This window comes from Ostrea edulis, chromosome 8 (genome assembly GCF_947568905.1).
Source record: "Ostrea edulis chromosome 8, xbOstEdul1.1, whole genome shotgun sequence".
Classification (NCBI taxonomy): domain Eukaryota; kingdom Metazoa; phylum Mollusca; class Bivalvia; order Ostreida; family Ostreidae; genus Ostrea; species Ostrea edulis.
Window position 1 is genome coordinate 27,551,101 of NC_079171.1, and position 21,736 is coordinate 27,572,836.

Genomic DNA, 21,736 nt, shown 5'->3' on the forward strand with positions numbered 1-21,736 from the left:
TGATTTACTGTGCTTGACAAGTATTTACCTTCAAATAGTGACCCTAAGCTTTACTCGGTTGTATACTGGCTTTAACAATTTTATCCATGAATTTAATGTGATTACATTGGGCATTATAAACAGAATACCTTAAGGTAGCTCACTACACTAAAGCTTATACTTTGTATGACACCACGTCACAAGATGGCGATTTAAATGTTTTGTGACATTATTTGTATCGATCGATTCGTTTGTCTATCGTTGTAGCTCAGTGGTTAAAGCATTGGGCTGGTGAACAGCATATCTCAAGTTCAAATTCCCCAGAGTTTCTTGTTTAAATGTGATGAAATATTTTTGTTGAAAATCATGTTTTTATCCAAATTTGCCTTTTTGGCATATATACTTATTGTAAGTCATCATATCTTCATATCTTTTATAATTAAATCAATTCGTGTTAATTTGAGAAACTATTTCTGGGTGTAGTGAGCCACCTTAATGGTCAAACAAAGTCTGGTTGTCTGACAATATATCGTTTTTCCATTTTATAGCTTTCAGAAAAGCCAAAAAGAGTATTTTGCATAACAAAAATGTTTCAGACAAGTCTTTTTCATTTATAAGCAATGTGATATATACCATTATCTGTGACCATGATTCATGTACACTCACATGATACCTATTGCATTCAATTTCATAATACTTGTTTTATGAATACTGGATACTCTGTGAAATGGAAATTAATTTTGATCATAATACACTGGGAATATGAATTTCATATAAAATTGAACAAGTTTTGGCATCATTGAAGCCACAAATTCTGGATCAAATAGAACCCTATCAACACATACATTGTTGGATTTTGCCGCAGTCCAAACAACAAAATCGCACCATGGGGTACTCATCAAGGCCATTTCTCCCTGTACTTGGGCATAATACTTGTGGGATGACTAACTTTGGTCCTTCACTAGTATTTTCAAGACAAAAGCACTTGTCTTCCATTGCAAGGATATCTGGTATCTCCATGGCATTTACCAAAGTACCCTTTATGGAGTATGGGCATTTTATTTCAAGCACGCCTGTGCTGTTCTCTTCTGTTACCCTCCCGTCACTGGATGCACCTAGAAAAGTATGGGTGCTGCAGAGCATCAATCCAGTAGAGTCGATTCTAAAGCTGCCCCCCAGTACTTGTTTCATCATAGAGTACTCAACTCGGGCTGTGTCCTCGTCATCTATCCCCCACTGTACAGATGCTGGCATGTTTGTGTACCTAATTCAAAAATATCTGAACATCAAGAATTAACTTACACTTAAGGTTGCAACACCCTCATGTTACTTATACAAAAATATTATAAATAAATATTATTAATTGAAAGTGGAAAACTGTATCCATTTCCACTTGATATGGCTTGATTTAACCAAAGAAAATGTGTATGTTGTCACCTTCGTAGATGTCAGACAGTATAAGTCAAAATCAGAAAATCACACAATTTTGTAAAGCAGAATAATAATTAAAAAAATCATTAGAAATAATTGATTACACTCTATGAAAAATATAAATTTTATCACTATCAATAAATAACCAATTTTTTTATTTTATTGCAAAAACATATATCATATCTAGGATCAATCTACCATAAGAAGTTAGGTGGTTGTGTCTGGTAATATAACTTGTATATACTGATGTACATGTTTTTAATTTGTATTATGTTTAAGTAGAAAAGGTGATCTTGTTTACTGAATTTTTAAAAACAGAATTTAAGATGCAATCTTGTAAATGTTACATGCATGCATGCACATAAAATATCTTTGTTCAACATATCTTTCAAGGTTTGATCCCTCGACTATCTGTCTAATTAGAGAATTGGAGTTGTTACCAGCAGATAATACATCCCCAAATAAGGAGCTAGTTATCCTTCCAATGTGTAACTGCTTCCACATTTCACACTTTCTCTGCTCCTGTGTATACTTCTCTATGAACATCACTAGATCCATGTCAATGGAAGGTGGGGGCACTGGAAAAAAATGTGTTGATATATTAACCTGTTTTATATTACTATGTGGTGGGTCATTTGTTACATTAAGCAGTTCCTTTTTATTGTACATTCATTAAACTTGGTAGGAAGGAAATTTATTGCAGGTGGTAAATGGTCATGTAGAACTTTCAATATCAATTTGTTCTGTGTTTGATACTCACAGCTCCCAACAGTAAAAAGCATTTCTTCCATTTTCATGATGTAGGGGTCCTTGGTTGTCACAATTTCTTCTTCATGTGATGCCATAGGGACAGGGTCTGGGATATTCCAAATATGCACCATCCCTGAAACAAACATATATTTAAAATATATCTAATATATACATGTTGATTATAGGATCCAATCAAATCTTATGATTCATTATTAAATTGTTCTGTGTTTTTAGTCAAGTTCATTATTACTGGTGTATTATTATGTTCCCCAAACAAAGTTTGGGAACATATTGTTTTTACTCTGTTTCTTATTATCTTCCCCAAACAAAGTTTGGGAACATATTGTTTTTACTCTGTTTCTTATTATTATGTTCCCCAAACAAAGTTTGGGAACATATTGTTTTTACTCTGTTTCTTATTATTATTATGTTCCCCAAACAAAGTTTGGGAACATATTGTTTTTACTCTGTTTCTTATTATTATTATTATTATTATTATTATTATTATTATTATTCTTTTTCTCCGGTACTTTTTTGTCCGGTAGTGTTCTCAGGAACTACAAAAGGGATCGATATGAAACTTTCCAGGATGATAGTATAGCGTTTGTAGATGTGCATAGTGATAGTCATTTTGTTTGCACGTGCATGCACGCGCGCGCACGTGCATTGCAATTTTGGTACAAAAAATGGAAAATCAGAATATTGAAGGAAGAGATATAAAACCTAAATAGGATGATAGTATATCATTTGTACATATGAAAAATAATAGTTATTTTGCCAGCACGCGCACGCATGCGCGTGCACGCGCATTACAAAATTTGTACGCTAACTTTGGAATCAGTCTAACTTTTTTCTTGTTCATTGAAATGGCTTGAAATTCATATCATAGGTAGATATTGAGACCCTTAACTGATTTACATGGTCAAAATTACTAATTTGCACGCGCATGCACGTGCGCTTCATTTTGATTGGATAATGCTAAAACGTTTGTAACTATCTTATTTATGAAGCGAATGAGATGATATTCACAGCATATGTAGACAATATGTGTATCTATATGTTGGTGTAACAAAAAATGCCAACCCACACGCGCATGCGCGTGCAACGTTTTTTAAATGTTCAATTTTTAAAGGCCGATAACGTTTTTGTTTTTCATCAAATTCTATTCATATTAGGGGTTTAGATGTATCTTGGTACTCCTTACAAATTGCTGTGGTTAGAATTACTGCTCAGCACGTGCATGCACGTGTGCTGATTTCTGATTGGACGATTTTAAAATCGCTATAACTTCCTTATATTTGGTGGAAACGTTATGAAATTCATACTGTGGGTATATGATACAAATGCCTGTTGAACGACATCAACAAAAATTCGGAATCATACACGCATGCGCGTGTATGCACGTGCAACGCTTTCTTTCATTTCTTGGTACTGAAATGACCATATTGAACGTACTACATGTAATTAAAGGCTAAAATAAAATGATTTTTTCCTATAGATTCACAAGGACATCACTTTTTAATTAGGGGAGGTTTGGGGAACATCTGTAACGGTCCCCGTTACAATTAGAACTAGTTATTATTATTATTATTCTTTTTCTCCGGTACTTTTTTGTCCGGTAGTGTTCGCAGAAACTACAAAAGGGATCGATATGAAACTTTCCAGGATGATAGTATAGCGTTTGTAGATGTGCATAGTGATAGTCATTTTGTTTGCACATGCATGCACGCGCGCGCACGTGCATTGCAATTTTGGTACAAAAAATGGAAAATCAGAATATTGAAGGAAGCGATATAAAACCTAAATAGGATGATAGTATATCATTTGTACATATGAAAAATAATAGTTATTTTGCCAGCACGCGCACGCATGCGCGTGCACGCGCATTACAAAATTTGTACGCTAACTTTGGAATCAGTCTAACTTTTTTGTTGTTCATTGAAATGGCTTGAAATTCATATCATAGGTAGATATTGAGACCCTTAACTGATTTACATGGTCAAAATTACCAATTTGCACGCGCATGCACGTGCGCTTCATTTTGATTGGATAATGCTAAAACGTTTGTAACTATCTTATTTATGAAGCGAATGAGATGATATTCACAGCATATGTAGACAATATGTGTATCTATATGTTGGTGTAACAAAAAATGCCAACGCACACGCGCATGCGCGTGTAACGTTTTTTAAATGTTCAATTTTTAAAGGACGATAACGTTTTTGTTTTTCATCAAATTCTATTCATATTAGGGGTTTAGATGTATCTTGGTACTCCTTACAAATTGCTGTGGTTAGAATTACTGCTCAGCACGTGCATGCACGTGTGCTGATTTCTGATTGGACGATTTTAAAATCGCTATAACTTCCTTATATTTGGTGGAAACGTTATGAAATTCATACTGTGGGTATATGATACAAATGCCTGTTGAACGACATCAACAAAAAATCGGAATCATACACGCGTGCGCGTGTATGCACGTGCAACGCTTTCTTTCATTTCTTGGTACTGAAATGACCATGTTGAACGTACTACATGTAATTAAAGGCTAAAATAAAATGATTTTTTCCTATAGATTCACAAGGACATCACTTTTTAATTGGGGGAGGTTTGGGGAACATCTGTAACGGTCCCCGTTACAATTAGAACTAGTTATTATTATTATTCTTCTTCTTTTTCTCCGGTACTTTTTTGTCCGGTAGTGTTCTCAGAAACTGCAAAAGGGATCGATATGAAACTTTCCAGGATGATAGTATAGCGTTTGTAGATGTGCATAGTGATAGTCATTTTGTCTGCACGTGCATGCACGCGCGCGCACGTGCATTGCAATTTTGATACAAAAAATGGAAAATCAGAATATTGAAGGAATCGATATAAAACCTAAATAGGATGATAGTATATCATTTGTACATATGAAATATAATAGTTATTTTGTCAGCACGCGCACGCATGCGCGTGCACGCGCATTACAAAATTTGTACGCTAACTTTGGAATCAGTCTAACTTTTTTGTTGTTCATTGAAATGGCTTGAAATTCATATCATAGGTAGATATTGAGACCCTTAACTGATTTCCATGGTCGAAATTACCAATTTGCACGCGCATGCACGTGCGCTTCATTTTGATTGGATAATACTAAAACGTTTGTAACTCTCTTATTTATGAAGCGAATAAGATGATATTCACAGCATACGTAGACAATATGTGTATCTATATATTGGTGTAACAAAAAAATGCCAACGCACACGCGCATGCGCGTGCAACGTTTTTTAAATGTTCAATTTTTAAAGGACGATAACGTTTTTGTTTTTCATCAAATTCTATTGATATTAATGGTTTAGATGTGTCTTGGTACTGCTTACAAATTGCTGTGGTTAGAATTACTGCTCAGCACGTGCATGCACGTGTGCTGAATTCTGATTGGACGATTTTAAAATCGCTATAACTTCCTTGTATTTGGTGGAAACGTTATGAAATTCACACTGTGTGTATATGATACACATGCCTGTTGAACGACATCAACAAAATTTCGGAATCATACACGCGTGCGCGTGTATGCGCGTGCAACGCTTTCTTTCATTTTTTGGTACTGAAATGACCATATTGAACGTACTACATGTAATTAAAGGCTAAAATAAAATGATTTTTTGCTATAGATTCACAAGGACATCACTTTTTAATTGGGGGAGGTTTGGGGAACATATGTAACGGTCCCCGTTACAATTAGAACTAGTTATTATTATTATTATTATTCTTTTTCTCCGGTACTTTTTTGTCCGGTAGTGTTCTCAGAAACTACAAAAGGGATCGATATGAAACTTTCCAGGATGATAGTATAGCGTTTGTAGATGTGCATAGTGATAGTCATTTTGTTTGCACGTGCATGCACGCGCGCGCACGTGCATTGCAATTTTGGTACAAAAAATGGAAAATCAGAATATTGAAGGAAGCGATATAAAACCTAAATAGGATGATAGTATATCATTTGTACATATGAAAAATAATAGTTATTTTGCCAGCACGCGCACGCATGTGCGTGCACGCGCATTACAAAATTTGTACGCTAACTTTGGAATCAGTCTAACTTTTTTGTTGTTCATTGAAATGGCTTGAAATTCATATCATAGGTAGATATTGAGACCCTTAACTGATTTACATGGTCAAAATTACCAATTTGCACGCGCATGTACGTGCGCTTCATTTTGATTGGATAATGCTAAAACGTTTGTAACTATCTTATTTATGAAGCGAATGAGATGATATTCACAGCATACGTAGACAATATGTGTATCTATATGTTGGTGTAACAAAAAATGCCAACGCACACGCGCATGCGCGTGCAACGTTTTTTAAATGTTCAATTTTTAAAGGACGATAACGTTTTTGTTTTTCATCAAATTCTATTCATATTAGGGGTTTAGATGTATCTTGGTACTGCTTACAAATTGCTGTGGTTAGAATTACTGCTCAGCACGTGCATGCACGTGTGCTGATTTCTGATTGGACGATTTTAAAATCGCTATAACTTCCTTATATTTGGTGGAAACGTTATGAAATTCATACTGTGGGTATATGATACAAATGCCTGTTGAATGACATCAACAAAAATTCGGAATCATACACGCGTGCGCGTGTATGCACGTGCAACGCTTTCTTTCATTTCTTGGTACTGAAATGACCATATTGAACGTACTACATGTAATTAAAGGCTAAAATAAAATGATTTTTTCCTATAGATTCACAAGGACATCACTTTTTAATTGGGGGAGGTTTGGGGAACATCTGTAACGGTCCCCGTTACAATTAGAACTAGTTTATAATTGTTATATCTATGATATAGTATATTTTAAGTCATCTAGATCTCAATTAGATATTTTTGCAACATATACATGTATGATTGCTTTTCATTTTGTCAAATGTATTGTTCAATTTTATACACTGGTTATAATTATGTTTATCTCAAGATAAAGAGATCATATTACTGTTTACATAGAGCTAATTTCCTTAAATAAAGAAGTCCAGTCTGAGCTGTCATCAACTGCCAGATGCTTTATCTTACCTGTTTTGGGAAAAATTTCCTCAAGTTTCTGTAGGTGTTGCAATGTACGGTCAAGGTAAGGTATCCTATCCATAGAATGTCTGGGGTCAAAGGTTGTCTGTGGATGAGGAGCAGGCTCAGTCATTGGATCATTTGTTGAGTCTGTTGAAGGTTTTCTATGTGCAAGTGCAGACATAGGTTGTGGTTTTGCATTGGCTCGTGGTGCTTTCCACTGACACAGGACTGATGTGCAACTCAGTTCCTCATCACTATCTTTCATATTGCTTAATGCAAATAGCAAGGCTCCAATATGACTGCAGGCCTGTGCCAAGCTAGAATTAAATTCAAATATACACATAAACTTACAGTATGGGTTAGACTCTACTATGACTTTCAAAAGCAAAAATAATAATAATAATAATAATAAATTAAAACAAAAAAGACAAGAGGCCCATGGGCCACATCGCTCACCTGAGTCACCTTGGTCCATATCAGAAGACTTTCTATATATATTTGCATGTAAAACCGTAGTCCTTATCATGGCCCCAATCTACCCCTGGAGGCCATAGTTTTCGCAAACTTGAATCTACACTATGTCAGAAATTTTTCTTGTAAATGTGAACTTCTTTGGCCCAATGGTTCACGAGAAGAAGATATTTGAAGATTTTTCCTATATATTTGTATGTAAAACTTTGATCCCCCCTTGTGGCCCCATCCTACCCCCAGGGGCCATGATTTGAACAAACTTGAATCTGCACTATATCAGAAAGCTTTCATGTAAATATCAGCTTTTCTGGCTCAGTGGTTCTTGAGAAGATTTTTTTTAAAAAATTCCTATATATTTGTATGTAAAACTTTGATCCCCTATTGTGGCCCCATCCTACAACAGGGGGCCATGATTTGAACAAACTTAGCTCTGCTCTATGTTAGGAAGCTGTTCATGTGAATATCAGCTTTTCAGACTCAGTGGTTCTTGAGAAGAAGATTCTAAAAGAATGTCCCTATATATTTGTATGAAAAACTTTGATCCCCCCTTGTAGCCCCATCCTACCCCAGGGGCCATGATTTGAACAAACTTGAATCTGCACTATGTCAGAAAGCTTTCATGTAAATATTAGCTTTTCTGGCTTAGTGGTTCTTGAGAAGAAGATTTTTAAAGATTTTTCATATATATTTGTATGTAAAACTTTGATCCCCTATTGTGGCCCCATCTGACCCCCAGGGGCCAGGATTTTAACAATTTAGAATCTGCATTATATATCAGAAAGCTTTCATATAAATCTCAGCTTTTCTGGCTTAGTGGTTCTGGGAAGAAGATTTTAAAAGATTTTCCCTATATATTTGTATGTAAAACTTTGACCCCCTATTGTGGCCCCATCCGACCCCCGGGGGCCATGATTTTAACAATCTAGAATCTGCATTATATAAGGAAGCTTTTATATAAATCTCAGCTTTTCTGGCTCAGTGGTTCTTGAGAAGAAGATTTTTAAAGATTTTCCCTATATATTTGTATGTAAAACTTTGATCCCCTATTGTGGCCCCATCCGACCCCCGTGGGCCATGATTTTAACAATTTAGAATCTGCATTATATAAGGAAGCTTTCATATAAATCTCAGCTTTTCTGGCTCAGTGGTTCTTGAGAAGAAGATTTTTAAAGATTTTCCCTATATATTTGTATGTAAAATTTTGACCCCCTATTGTGGCCCCATCCGACCCCCGGGGGCCATGATTTTAACAATTTAGAATTTGCATTATATAAGGAAGCTTTCATATAAATCTCAGCTTTTCTGGCTCAGTGGTTCTTGAGAAGAAGATTTTTAAAGATTTTCCCTATATATTTGTATGTAAAATTTTGACCCCCTATTGTGGCCCCATCCGACCCCCGGGGGCCATGATTTTAACAATTTAGAATTTGCATTATATAAGGAAGCTTTCATATAAATCTCAGCTTTTCTGGCTCAGTGGTTCTTGAGAAGAAGATTTTTAAAGATTTTCCCTATATATTTGTATGTAAAACTTTGACCCCCTATTGTGGCCCCATCCGACCCCTGGGGGCCATGATTTTAACAATTTAGAATCTGCATTATATAAGGAAGCTTTCATATAAATCTCAGCTTTTCTGGCTCAGTGGTTCTTGAGAAGAAGATTTTTAAAGATTTTCCCTATATATTTGTATGTAAAACTTTGACCCCCTATTGTGGCCCCATCCGACCCCCGGGGGGCCATGATTTTAACAATTTAGAATCTGCATTATATAAGGAAGCTTTCATATAAATCTCAGCTTTTCTGGCTCAGTGGTTCTTGAGAAGAAGATTTTTAAAGAGTTTCCCTATATATTTGTATGTAAAACTTTGACCCCCTATTGTGGCCCCATCCGACCCCTGGGGGCCATGATTTTAATAATTTAGAATCTGCACTACCTAATAAAGCTTATCTATAAATTTCATCTTTTCTGGCCCAGTGGTTCTTGAGAAGAAGATTTTTTAATGACCCTACCCTATTTTTACCTTTTCTTGATTATCTCCCCTTGGAAGGTGGCCTGGCCCTTTATTTTAACAATTTAGAATTCCCTTTACCTAAGGATGTTTTGTGCCAACTTTGGTTGAAATTGGCCCAGTGGTTGTTGAGAAGAAGTTGAAAATGTGAAAAGTTTACAGACGGACGGACGGACGGACGGACGCCGGAGTACGGGTGATCAGAAAAGCTCACTTGAGCTTTCAGCTCAGGCGAGCTAAAAAAAGGGGACATGTATGCAATCGTTACTAACAATAAAGTGCACCGCCACGGCACATGATACGCCCGTCACATTTTGTTAACATGAACATATCACCATGAAGAGATAGGTATGCATGGAACCAAAAGTCAACCTTCCTTTAAGAATCTTACCCACTTTATGGCCTCATGTGACATTGCTTCAAATATTGATAATGTAAGCTTAATGATTTTTAAAAGGATATAAAAACATTTTCCCAAATGGTTTCAATGAAATGATTAAAGTGCAAGATAGCCCTTTATCCAAGCAAACAACTTACAATAAATGGGAGTACTCAAAAAGGTTGATTTATTCAACATATCAAAAAATACATTTATCAGTATCTGCCTTTGTCAAATCTTCAAGTATAAAAGTAAAATATGCATGGTGATGTCAATATAAATAAATATAGATTAAAAACGGTTATTTCAAATACTGGTGCATCTCCTATGGTGTAGTTATTAATTAGAAAAAAATAATACATCATATATTTCTCAACTGGTTGTGTTAGACTTGAGAAATGCACATCTGCAGCTTTGCTCATTGTATTTTAAGGAATGAAGAACAATGCACAGCGTAATAAAACATCAAACATTAGTCATTATGTTTATTCTTAGACTGTAAAACTGTCATCTTAGTGAGACATGACAATCTGCACCTTGTTGTTGAGATATAAAATAAAAATATATTTTACAATATCATATTAATTCTTAAACTTTATACCAAATTAACTTTCAAAGTAATGGCTACCAATTAGAACTGTTCTAAAATTTGACAGATCAATTAGAAGGCCAGATTCCTCTGCCCAATTCCCGATTGCAAGAGATATAGATAGCACCTCCTTGATCAGATTGCTGTAACAGAAATCTTCTAAACTCATTAATTAATCTGTAATTTGACAGAATGCAATTTTTCTGTTAGCAAAATGCCTCCTGAATTGCTTGATAATTACACCCATGGGACAAGGGAAATTTCTCTTGTTACTGACACAAAAGAAATAATTTGTTTGTTATATACTGCTGTATAGTACAGTGTATATAATGAAGAATGTGTAGTTTCTTGAATTAACATTTTTTAATATGGTTATTGCAATACTATTTCATCTGTTCAGATTTACACAAATGCCCAATCTGCAGCTTTGTTCATTGTATATCTTTTTTCTGAACAATGCCACAGCCATAACAAAACATCAAAATACTAATCATTAAAATAGGCCTTTATACATATTGCAACCATTTGTTGTCTTAGTGAGAAATGATACTCTGCATATAGGTTGCTGAGAAAAAAAATTAAAAATTATATAGTACAATGTCAAATTAATTTTGAAAATAAAGACTAACCACAACAAACAAATTCACTTTCACAAATAATTTCTGGTATATCTGCAATTAAGAGGCTAAGATCTCTCTGCCCAATTCCCTAGAGATAAAGATAACACCTGCTTGATCATGTTGATCAGAGATGCTCTATACAAAACTCATTAATTAGTCTTGTCAAAATGCCCTTTGCATGCTACTCCCATGGGACAAGTGGAATTTCTCATGTTATTGTTAGAAACAAAGGAAACATTACATAGGCTAAAAAAAAAGCTGTACAGTATATCATAAAAAAAATATGTGTTTTCTTGATGTAACATTTTTGAATGAGGTTTTCTACAAAACTCTTCTATGAGTAGGGATTGTACCAATTATAACATACTTTTTTCAAAAAATCACTTCAACTAAATGTCACAGTGACCTTAAATTACAGTGCGACACACCTTCTACCTAAGATGCATAAGATGACCAAGTTTCATGATTCTAGATCAAATAGTTTTCAAGTTATGAGCCGGACAGGGTTTTACCATATTTGGCCATATCTTCTTAATTAAAAGTCACAGCGACCTGGTTATGTTCCCCAAACAAAGTTTGGGAACATATTGTTTTTACTCTGTTTCTTATTATTATGTTCCCCAAACAAAGTTTGGGAACATATTGTTTTTACTCTGTTTCTTATTATTATTATTATTCTTTTTCTCCGGTACTTTTTTGTCCGGTAGTATTCTCAGAAACTACAAAAGGGATCGATATGAAACTTTCCAGGATGATAGTATAGCGTTTGTAGATGTGCATAGTGATAGTCATTTCGTTTGCACGTGCATGCACGCGCGCGCACGTGCATTGCAATTTTGGTACAAAAAATGGAAAATCAGAATATTGAAGGAAGCGATATAAAACCTAAATAGGATGATAGTATATCATTTGTACATATGAAAAATAATAGTTATTTTGCCAGCACGCGCACGCATGCGCGTGCACTACAAAATTTGTACGCTAACTTTGGAATCAGTCTAACTTTTTTGTTGTTCATTGAAATGGCTTGAAATTCATATCATAGGTAGATATTGAGACCCTTAACTGATTTACATGGTCAAAATTACCAATTTGCACGCGCATGCACGTGCGCTTCATTTTGATTGGATAATGCTAAAACGTTTGTAACTATCTTATTTATGAAGCGAATGAGATGATATTCACAGCATATGTAGACAATATGTGTATCTATATGTTGGTGTAACAAAAAATGCCAACGCACACGCGCATGCGCGTGCAACGTTTTTTAAATGTTCAATTTTTAAAGGACGATAACGTTTTTGTTTTTCATCAAATTCTATTCATATTAGGGGTTTAGATGTATCTTGGTACTGCTTACAAATTGCTGTGGTTAGAATTACTGCTCAGCACGTGCATGCACGTGTGCTGATTTCTGATTGGACGATTTTAAAATCGCTATAACTTCCTTATATTTGGTGGAAACGTTATGAAATTCATACTGTGGGTATATGATACAAATGCCTGTTGAACGACATCAACAAAAATTTGGAATCATACACGCGTGCGCGTGTATGCACGTGCAACACTTTCTTTCATTTCTTGGTACTGAAATGACCATATTGAACGTACTACATGTAATTAAAGACTAAAATAAAATGATTTTTTCCTATAGATTCACAAGGACATCACTTTTTAATTGGGGGAGGTTTGGGGAACATCTGTAACGGTCCCCGTTACAATTAGAACTAGTTATTAGGGTCTTCCGTCTTCAGCGGAAGAACCTTCTATTATTCTATTGTTGATTTTTCACTTTTCTTATTATTAGGGTCTTCCGTCTTCAGCGGAAGACCCTTCTATTATTCTATTGTTGATTTTTCACTTTTCTTCTTCTTATTATTATTATTCTTTTTTTTTCTCCTTACCGATTTTTGTGCAGAAGATTTCTCGGAGATGGCTGGATCGATTTGCTTCAAATTTTCAGGATTGATGCGTTGTCATTTGAAGTTTGTACCGCCGTTTCAATTTTCGAAAAATCACTTCCGGTTGGAAGTTATCCCCCTTTTATTGATTTTCAGATGACCATTTTGTCCAGACAAAAACTCAAAAACGATAAAAGCTAGAGTGCTGAAATTTTCAGTGATGTTCGACAACATGTTGTAGTTGTGCACCTGGGATTTCAAAATTTCCGGAAGTGCCTAGTATGGAAGCTCGGTAGGGGTCGAAAATGGAGTTTTAAAAAGTGTCCAATTTTTTTCCACGTTTTAAATCATAACTTTTTACTTGTAAATATTTTGTATAGATATATATAACAAAAGTTGTACAGTTTATTGAGATCTTTCGTGTCATATCACGAAATAGGCCCATGGGCCTCATGGCTCGCCTGAACCATTGAATTTGTTACAATCATTAACTTTTTTCTCACGAAACTTTTGATAAGACATGTAGAATAAAAGTTGTTCAGTTTCGCAATATCTATTTAATGATATCTTAAAAAAGGCTCCTGGGCGTCATGGCTCGCCTGAACAGTCGAATTTGTATCGCAATTAATAACATTGATAACTTTTTTCTCGAGAAACTTTTGACAAGACATGTAGAACAAAAGTTGTTCAGTTTCGCAAGCGTTAACTAACGATGTTAAGAAATAGGCCTTCGGGTCTCATGGCTCACCAGAACAGTTGGGTTATTGTTGCAATCTATAACATTTTTGTCAAGAAACTTTTAATAAGACATCTAGAACAAAAGTTGTTCAGTTTTGCAAGATCTTTCGAACAACATCATGAAAAAGGCCAACGGGCCTCATGGCTCGCCTGAACAGTTTGATCAGTGTCACAATTAATAACTTTTTTCACGAGAATCTTTTGATAAGACATGTAGAACAAAAGTTGTTCAGTTTTGCAAGATCTTTCGAACAACATCATGAAAAAGGCCAACGGGCCTCATGGCTCGCCTGAACAGTTTGATCAGTGTCACAATTAATAACTTTTTTCACGAGAATCTTTTGATAAGACATGTAGAACAAAAGTTGTTCAGTTTTGCAAGATCTTTCAAACGATATCAAGAAAAAGGCCCACAGGCCTTATGACTCGCCTTAACAATGATAAATGTCGCATAACTTTATACTCGTGAACATTTTGTTTAGACATATATAACAAAAGTTGTACAGTTTATTGAGATCTTTCGTGTCGTATCAAGAAATGGGCCAATTGGCCTCATGGCTCGCCTGAACCATTGAATTTCTGTTACAATGATTAACTTTTTCCTCACCAAACTTTGATAAAACATGTAGAATAAAAGTTGTTCAGTTTTGCAAGATATATCTAATGATAACAAAAAATAGGCCTGTGGGCGTTATGGCTCGCCTGAACAGTGGAATTTGTATCACAATTAATAACAATAATAACTTTTTTCTCGAGAAACATTTGATAAGACATGTAGAACAAAAGTTGTTCAGATTCGCAAGCGTTAACTAACGATGTTAAGAATAAGGCCTGCGGGTCTCATGTCTCACCTGAACAGTTGGGTTATTGTTGCAATCTATAACATTTTAGTCAAGAAACTTTTAATGAGACATCTAGAGCAAAAGTTGTTTTGCAAGATGTTTCAAACAACATCATGAAAAAGGCGAACGGGCCTCATGGCTCGCCTGAATAGTTTGATTAGTGTCACAATCAATATCTTTTTTCTGGAGAAACTTTTGATAAAACATGTAGACCAAAAGTTGTTCAGGTTTGCAAGATCTTTGAAACGATATCAAGAAAAAGGCCCACGGGCCTTATGACTCGCCTTAACAGTCTGATAAATGTCGGAATCAATAACTTTTTTCTTAAGAAAATTTCCATAGGACATGTAGAACAAAATTTGTTCAGTTTTGCGAGATATATCTAGAATGATATAAAAAAAATAGGCCTCCGGGCGGCATGACTCGCCTGATCAATCGAATCTGTATCGCAGTAAATAACATTATTAACTTTTTTCTCGAAAAAAAGCTGACCCCTTTAATTGTTTGCCAAGAGAGAGGGAGAGTCTTTAATTTATAACATTTAAATGATCAATATTTGTAAAACATTACCGAAGCTAAATTGTACGTCTAGACAATATATTTGTATCATTATTTATGAACGAAAATGTCATTCAAATTCTAATCAAAATTTGGACGGAAAACCCACTCGTTGCTCGCAACGAGATCGAATCTAGTTATTATTATTATTTTTATTCTTTTTTTTTTTTTCCTTACCGATTTTGTGCAGAGGATTTCTCAGAGATGGCTTGATCGATTTGCTTCAAATTTTTAGGGTTGATGCATTGCTATCTGAAGTTTATATCTTTTTTTCGATTTTCGAAAATTCACTTCCGGTTGGAAGTTATCCCCCTTTTATCGATTTTCAGATGACCATTTTGTCCGGACAAAAACTCAAAAACGAAAAAAGCTAGAATGCTGAAATTTTCAGTGATGTTAGACGACATGTTGTAGTTGTGCACATCGGTTTTCAAAATTTCCGGAAGTGCCTAGTATGGAAGCTCGGTAGGGGTCGAAAATGGAGTTTAAAAAAGTGCCCAATTTTTTTCCACGTTTTAAATCAGAACTTTTTATTCGTAAATATTTTGTTTAGACATATATAACAAAAGTTGTACAGTTTATTGAGATCTTTCGTGTCATATCAAGAAATGGGCCTAATGGCTCGCCTGAACCATTGAATTTCTGTTACAATCATTAACTTTTTTCTCACGAAACTTTTGATAAGACATGTAGAATGAAAGTTGTTCAGTTTTGGAAGATCTATCTAATGATGTCAAAAAATAGGCCTCCGGGCGTCATGGCTCGCCTGAACAGTGGAATTTGTATCACAATCAATAACATTAATAACTTTTTTCTCGAGAAACTTTTGACAAGACATGTAGAACGAAAGTTGTTCAGTTTCGCAAGCGTTAACTAACGATGTTAAGAAATAGGCCTGTGGGTCTCATGGCTCACCTGAATAATTGGGTTATTGTTGCAATCTATTACATTTTTGTCAAGAAACTTTTAATAAGACATCTAGAACAAAAGTTGTTCAGTTTTGCAAGATCTTTCGAACAACATCATCAAAAAGGCGAACGGGCCTCATGGCTCGCCTGAACAGTTTGATTAGTGTCATAATTACTAACTATTTTCTCGAGAATCTTTTGATTAGACATGTACAACAAAAGTTGTTCAGTTTTGCAAGATCTTTCGAACAACATCATCAAAAAGGCGAACGGGCCTCATGGCTCGCCTGAACAGTTTGATTAGTGTCATAATTACTAACTTTTTTCTCGAGAATCTTTTGATTAGATATGTAGAACAAAAGTTGTTCAGTTTTGCAAGATCTTTCATACGATATCAAGAAAAAGGCCCACGGGCCTTATGACTCGCCTTCACAGTCTGATAAATGTCACAATCAATAACTTTTTTCTGAAGAAAATTTTGATAGGACATGTAGAACAAAATTTGTTCAGTTTTGCGAGATATATCTAGAATGATATCAAAATATAGGCCTTCGGGCGACATGACTTGCCTGACCAGTCGAATTGTTTTCGCAGTAAATAACATTATTAACTTTTTTCTCGAAAAAAGGCTGACCCCTTTAATTAGTGGCCGAAAGGGGCAGAGAGTCTTTAATTTATAACACTTAAATGATCAATATTTATAAAACATTACCGAAGCTAAATTGTACGTCTAGACAATATATTTGTATCATTATTTATGAACGAAAATCTCAGTGAAATTCTTATCTCATCACATCTAAAATTGGACGGAAGACCCACTCGTTGCTCGCAACGAGATCGCATCTAGTTATTATTATGTTCCCCAAACAAAGTTTGGGAACATATTGTTTTTACTCTGTTTCTTATTATTATTATTATTATTATTCTTTTTCTCCGGTACTTTTTTGTCCGGTAGTGTTCTCAGAAACTACAAAAGGGATCGATATGAAACTTTCCAGGATGATAGTATAGCGTTTGTAGATGTGCATAGTGATAGTCATTTTGTTTGCACGTGCATGCACGCGCGCGCACGTGCATTGCAATTTTGGTACAAAAAATGGAAAATCAGAATATTGAAGGAAGCGATATGAAACCTAATTAGGATGGTAGGATATCATTTGTAGATATGAAAAATAATAGTTCTTTTTTCTGTACGCGCACGCATGCGCGTGCACGCGCATTACAAAATTTGTACGCTAACTTTGGAATCAGTCTAACTTTTTTGTTGTTCATTGAAATGGCTTGAAATTCATATCATAGGTAGATATTGAGACCCTTAACTGATTTACATGGTCAAAATTACCAATTTGCACGCGCATGCACGTGCGCTTCATTTTGATTGGATAATGCTAAAACGTTTGTAACTATCTTATTTATGAAGTGAATGAGATGATATTCACAGCATACGTAGACAATATGTGTATCTATATGTTGGTGTAACAAAAAATGCCAACGCACACGCGCATGCGCGTGCAACGTTTTTTAAATGTTCAATTTTTAAAGCACGATAACGTTTTTGTTTTTCATCAAATTCTATTCATATTAGGGGTTTAGATGTATCTTGGTACTCCTTACAAATTGCTGTGGTTAGAATTACTGCTCAGCACGTGCATGCACGTGTCCTGATTTCTGATTGGACGATTTTAAAATCGCTATAACTTCCTTATATTTGGTGGAAACGTTATGAAATTCATACTGTGGGTATATGATACAAATGCCTGTTGAACGACATCAACAAAAATTCGGAATCATACACGCGTGCGCGTGTATGCACGTGCAACGCTTTCTTTCATTTCTTGGTACTGAAATGACCATATTGAACGTACTACATGTAATTAAAGGCTAAAATAAAATGATTTTTTCCTATAGATTCACAAGGACATCACTTTTTAATTGGGGGAGGTTTGGGGAACATCTGTAACGGTCCCCGTTAAAATTAAAACTAGTTATTATTATTCTTTTTCTCCGGTACTTTTTTGTCCGGTAGTGTTCTCAGAAACTACAAAAGGGATCGATATGAAACTTTCCAGGATGATAGTATAGCGTTTGTAGATGTGCATAGTGATAGTCATTTTGTCTGCACGTGCATGCACGCGCGTGCACGTGCATTGCAATTTTGGTACAAAAAATGGAAAATCAGAATATTGAAGGAAGCGATATAAAACCTAAATAGGATGATAGTATATCATTTGTACATATGAAAAATAATAGTTTTTTTTGTCAGCACGCGCACGCATGCGCGTGCACGCGCATTACAAAATTTGTACGCTAACTTTGGAATCCGTCTAACTTTTTTGTTGTTCATTGAAATGGCTTGAAATTCATATCATAGGTAGATATTGAGACCGTTAACTGATCTGCATGGTCAAAATTACCAATTTGCACGCGCATGCACGTGCGCTTCATTTTGATTGGATAATACTAAAACGTTTGTAACTATCTTATTTATGAAGCGAATGAGATGATATTCACAGCATACGTAGACAATATGTGTATCTATATATTGGTGTAACAAAAAAAATGCCAACACACACGCGCATGCGCGTGCAACGATTTTTAAATGTTCAATTTTTAAAGGACGATAACGTTTTTGGTTTTCATCAAATTCTATTGATATTAATGGTTTAGATGTGTCTTGGTACTCCTTACAAATTGCTGTGGTTAGAATTACTGCTCAGCACGTGCATGCACGTGTGCTGAATTCTGATTGGACGATTTTAAAATCGCTATAACTTCCTTATATTTGATGGAAACGTTATGAAATTCACACTGTGGGTATATGATACAAATTGCCTGTTGAACGACATCAACAAAAATTCGGAATCATACACGCATGCGCGTGCAACGCTTTCTTTCATTTTTTGGTACTGAAATGACCATATTGAACGTACTACATGTAATTAAAGGCTAAAATAAAATGATTTTTTGCTATAGATTCACAAGAACATCACTTTTTAATTGGGGGAGGTTTGGGGAACATATGTAACGGTCCCCGTTACAATTAGAACTAGTTTTAATGTGCGACACACCTTCTACCCAAGATGTATCAACTGACAAAGTTTGATTATTCTAGGCCTTATAGTATTTAAGTTATGAGCCGGACACGAAAAAGCTAACAGACGGACGGACAGACAGACAGACGGACGGACATGAAGGCCATAACATAATACGGCCCGTCTTAAGACGGGCGTATAAAAATCCACAACTGCTTGAGTTTCGGCATATTTCAATATGGAAAATTCGGCAATATGTTATCATGAATTATCAAAATTTTATTTGTGCTTAAAGGACTAACTAGTTCTGTATAAATGAAACAATGGATTATAACTTGGTGCAACCCGGAACTGCTTTAAGAAGGGCATTTCTTTTCAATTATACTCTTATTCAGATCAAGAATACAAGTATTTTATAACGTGTGAGCGATAAGGAGAGCGCAACAGCAACAAACCTTGTTGATTCAATTGTATTTGTTGTTAATTTTTCTGGGTTTGTTAAAAATTGAAAATGGCCAATTTTGAAAAAACCACACACACTGAAGTAGCCCAGCAAAAGTTCTGAGAAGAGGCAATGCAACACCTTTGCTGTCCTCAAACTGTTCGGAGAAGATGTTAAGCGTCTAAGCCATAGCCAGATCCTTGTGCATCCAAGGAGTTTATATGTGGGAATTATGACGCTCAAAAATGAAGACCTCGAGCGGGCTGCTATTTTGCAGTACGAAGTTGCCAGGAAGGGTCTTCAGCACTAGATTAAGGATTTCCGCCGGAACTGCCAGTGTGACATGACAGAGGATTGGATAGATGAGAATTGGCCTTCTTTGGATGGCAAGAAATTTATGAAATCGAAAGTATGATTCAGCCCATGCTGCCGAACCATCGCGAGACATACGTCTGAAGACAGACCCAAGTTTACAAATTGTTCGCGAAAATGCAGCAGAGAAAAAAAAAGAGAAGAGATGACTTCGACAACAACAGAAAACTCGGTTGTGTCTGTGACAGAAACACAGATGAAGAAGGTGCAAGAAGCAGCTTCTCTTCCCATATCTGCTTCATCCGCTCCAGCTCATGAGAGGATTCCTCACGCTGAAAAAAAGAGATGAAGCTTGAACAAACCGCTGTTCTGTGGAAGGCAGTCACCATCTTCCGAGACTGTTTTTAGAACATTGTATTTTAGGAAACTTGATGAAAAATCCTTTAAACATCCATCATCAATGCATCAATCCTCGAAGTCAAGACAAAGGGATAACTTTAAGAGGAACAAATATTCGAACACCAACACAGATGGGGGCGTATCCACTCTTTCTCCTGCCACAACTAGCAGTGAGAGTGCTACATTTCGACAGGTTGTATCGAATAAAAGAACTTTATCAGTGACAGTTAATATAGAGCAACCTTCAAGCAAATCAACATATCTCCAATATGCAGAATACTGCTTGTTGTCCACTTGTCCCTCCTTAGGTAAAAAAAGTCGGACCTCATTGCACCCAGGAGCACATGCCAGCAATGTTCCCGATGGTGTCAGCTGACTCTGATGTTGACCAGTGTGTTCGAGCTTTAAGGTGGCTGATCAGAGCTGCTCTTGCAGTCAACCAGGCAAATAAAATCCCCTCAACTAATGCCTTAAACCCATTACATTCAGATTTACTAGTATTTCGTCAGGCCTGTCGTTTTCGGGAGATATATGAGCCTAAAAAAATTCACACTTCACCCAGTGAATTCCCCAGCCGTTTTGTTGTTTTGGTGATGCATCATGGTACTTTTGGACCAATGTAACCCATCTCAACAGAAGGAGTTCATACATTTTAAATCACCCAGTGCTTCCACTTCATCTAGTGCTCTTATGAGTGTTCAATATGAATCAGACTCGGAATTGCCATCAGATCTGGAAGAGTATAATATTTCAATATATGTGTATGTCAGTTTGTTTTAATTGTAGTACTAGTAGTAAAAGTCATAATTTCAATGGCAATACAAGTTCTAGGTTTAGCGAATGGTGTCTTGACCTGCAGTTGCACTGTTTAGTTTACGATATTTGTTTCATGTATATATATTTAAGTTCTTTTACTGGAGATAATTTTACAGTGTTCTAAGGAGTGCCTCTACCCAGGCAATAAGCCATGGCTCTTGTATATGTACATATTGTATATGTATACTGAGGTATTTTTGTCATTGTTTCAAATTGCTGGCTGTATTTGAATTTTTCTTCTCGTGTTTTTGATATTTTATCCATTAAACTATATATTATTTGTTGAAGCCAATTGAAAATTTAAAGATTTTTTTGTTTGTTTCATTTTTACAAAAGCCCCCAATACAAAATATTTTTTCTTCTAAATCTTGAGGACAAGATTGTAAGGGGAATTTATCGTAACAAAAATATTGTGTTATAACAGAAATTAGAATAATCAAACAGGAAAATTGGCAAGATGAGGAGTGACAAGATAATGATAGAATGCTTATCAAGAAGAGGTGAGC

At 35.5% G+C, this 21,736-nt stretch overlaps 1 protein-coding gene across 1 annotated transcript; it reads right to left on the minus strand.

The window, feature by feature from the left end:
- Positions 1 to 50: 50 nt before the first annotated feature.
- Positions 51 to 7,478, minus strand: LOC125663038 (uncharacterized). The gene is made up of 5 exons (XM_048895358.2): positions 7,220 to 7,478; positions 2,171 to 2,293; positions 1,922 to 1,988; positions 929 to 1,243; positions 51 to 69 (listed from the first exon to the last, which is right to left on the minus strand). The coding sequence occupies exons 1-5, from the start codon at positions 7,476 to 7,478 to the stop codon at positions 51 to 53; spliced, it is 783 nt and encodes a 260-aa protein (XP_048751315.2).
- Between the last annotated feature and the right edge of the window lie 14,258 nt (positions 7,479 to 21,736).

Bases quoted from the DNA above. Each gene is read 5' to 3' on its own strand.
- LOC125663038 (XM_048895358.2), bottom strand. From the start codon at position 7,478: ATGAAAGATAGTGATGAGGAACTGAGTTGCACATCAGTCCTGTGTCAG. The intron at 2,294-7,219 runs GTAAGATAAAGC...TGTTTGTTTCAG, and splicing joins GGAAATTTTTCCCAAAACAG to GGATGGTGCATATTTGGAAT. The intron at 1,989-2,170 runs GTGAGTATCAAA...ATTTTTTTCCAG, and splicing joins GCTTTTTACTGTTGGGAGCT to TGCCCCCACCTTCCATTGAC.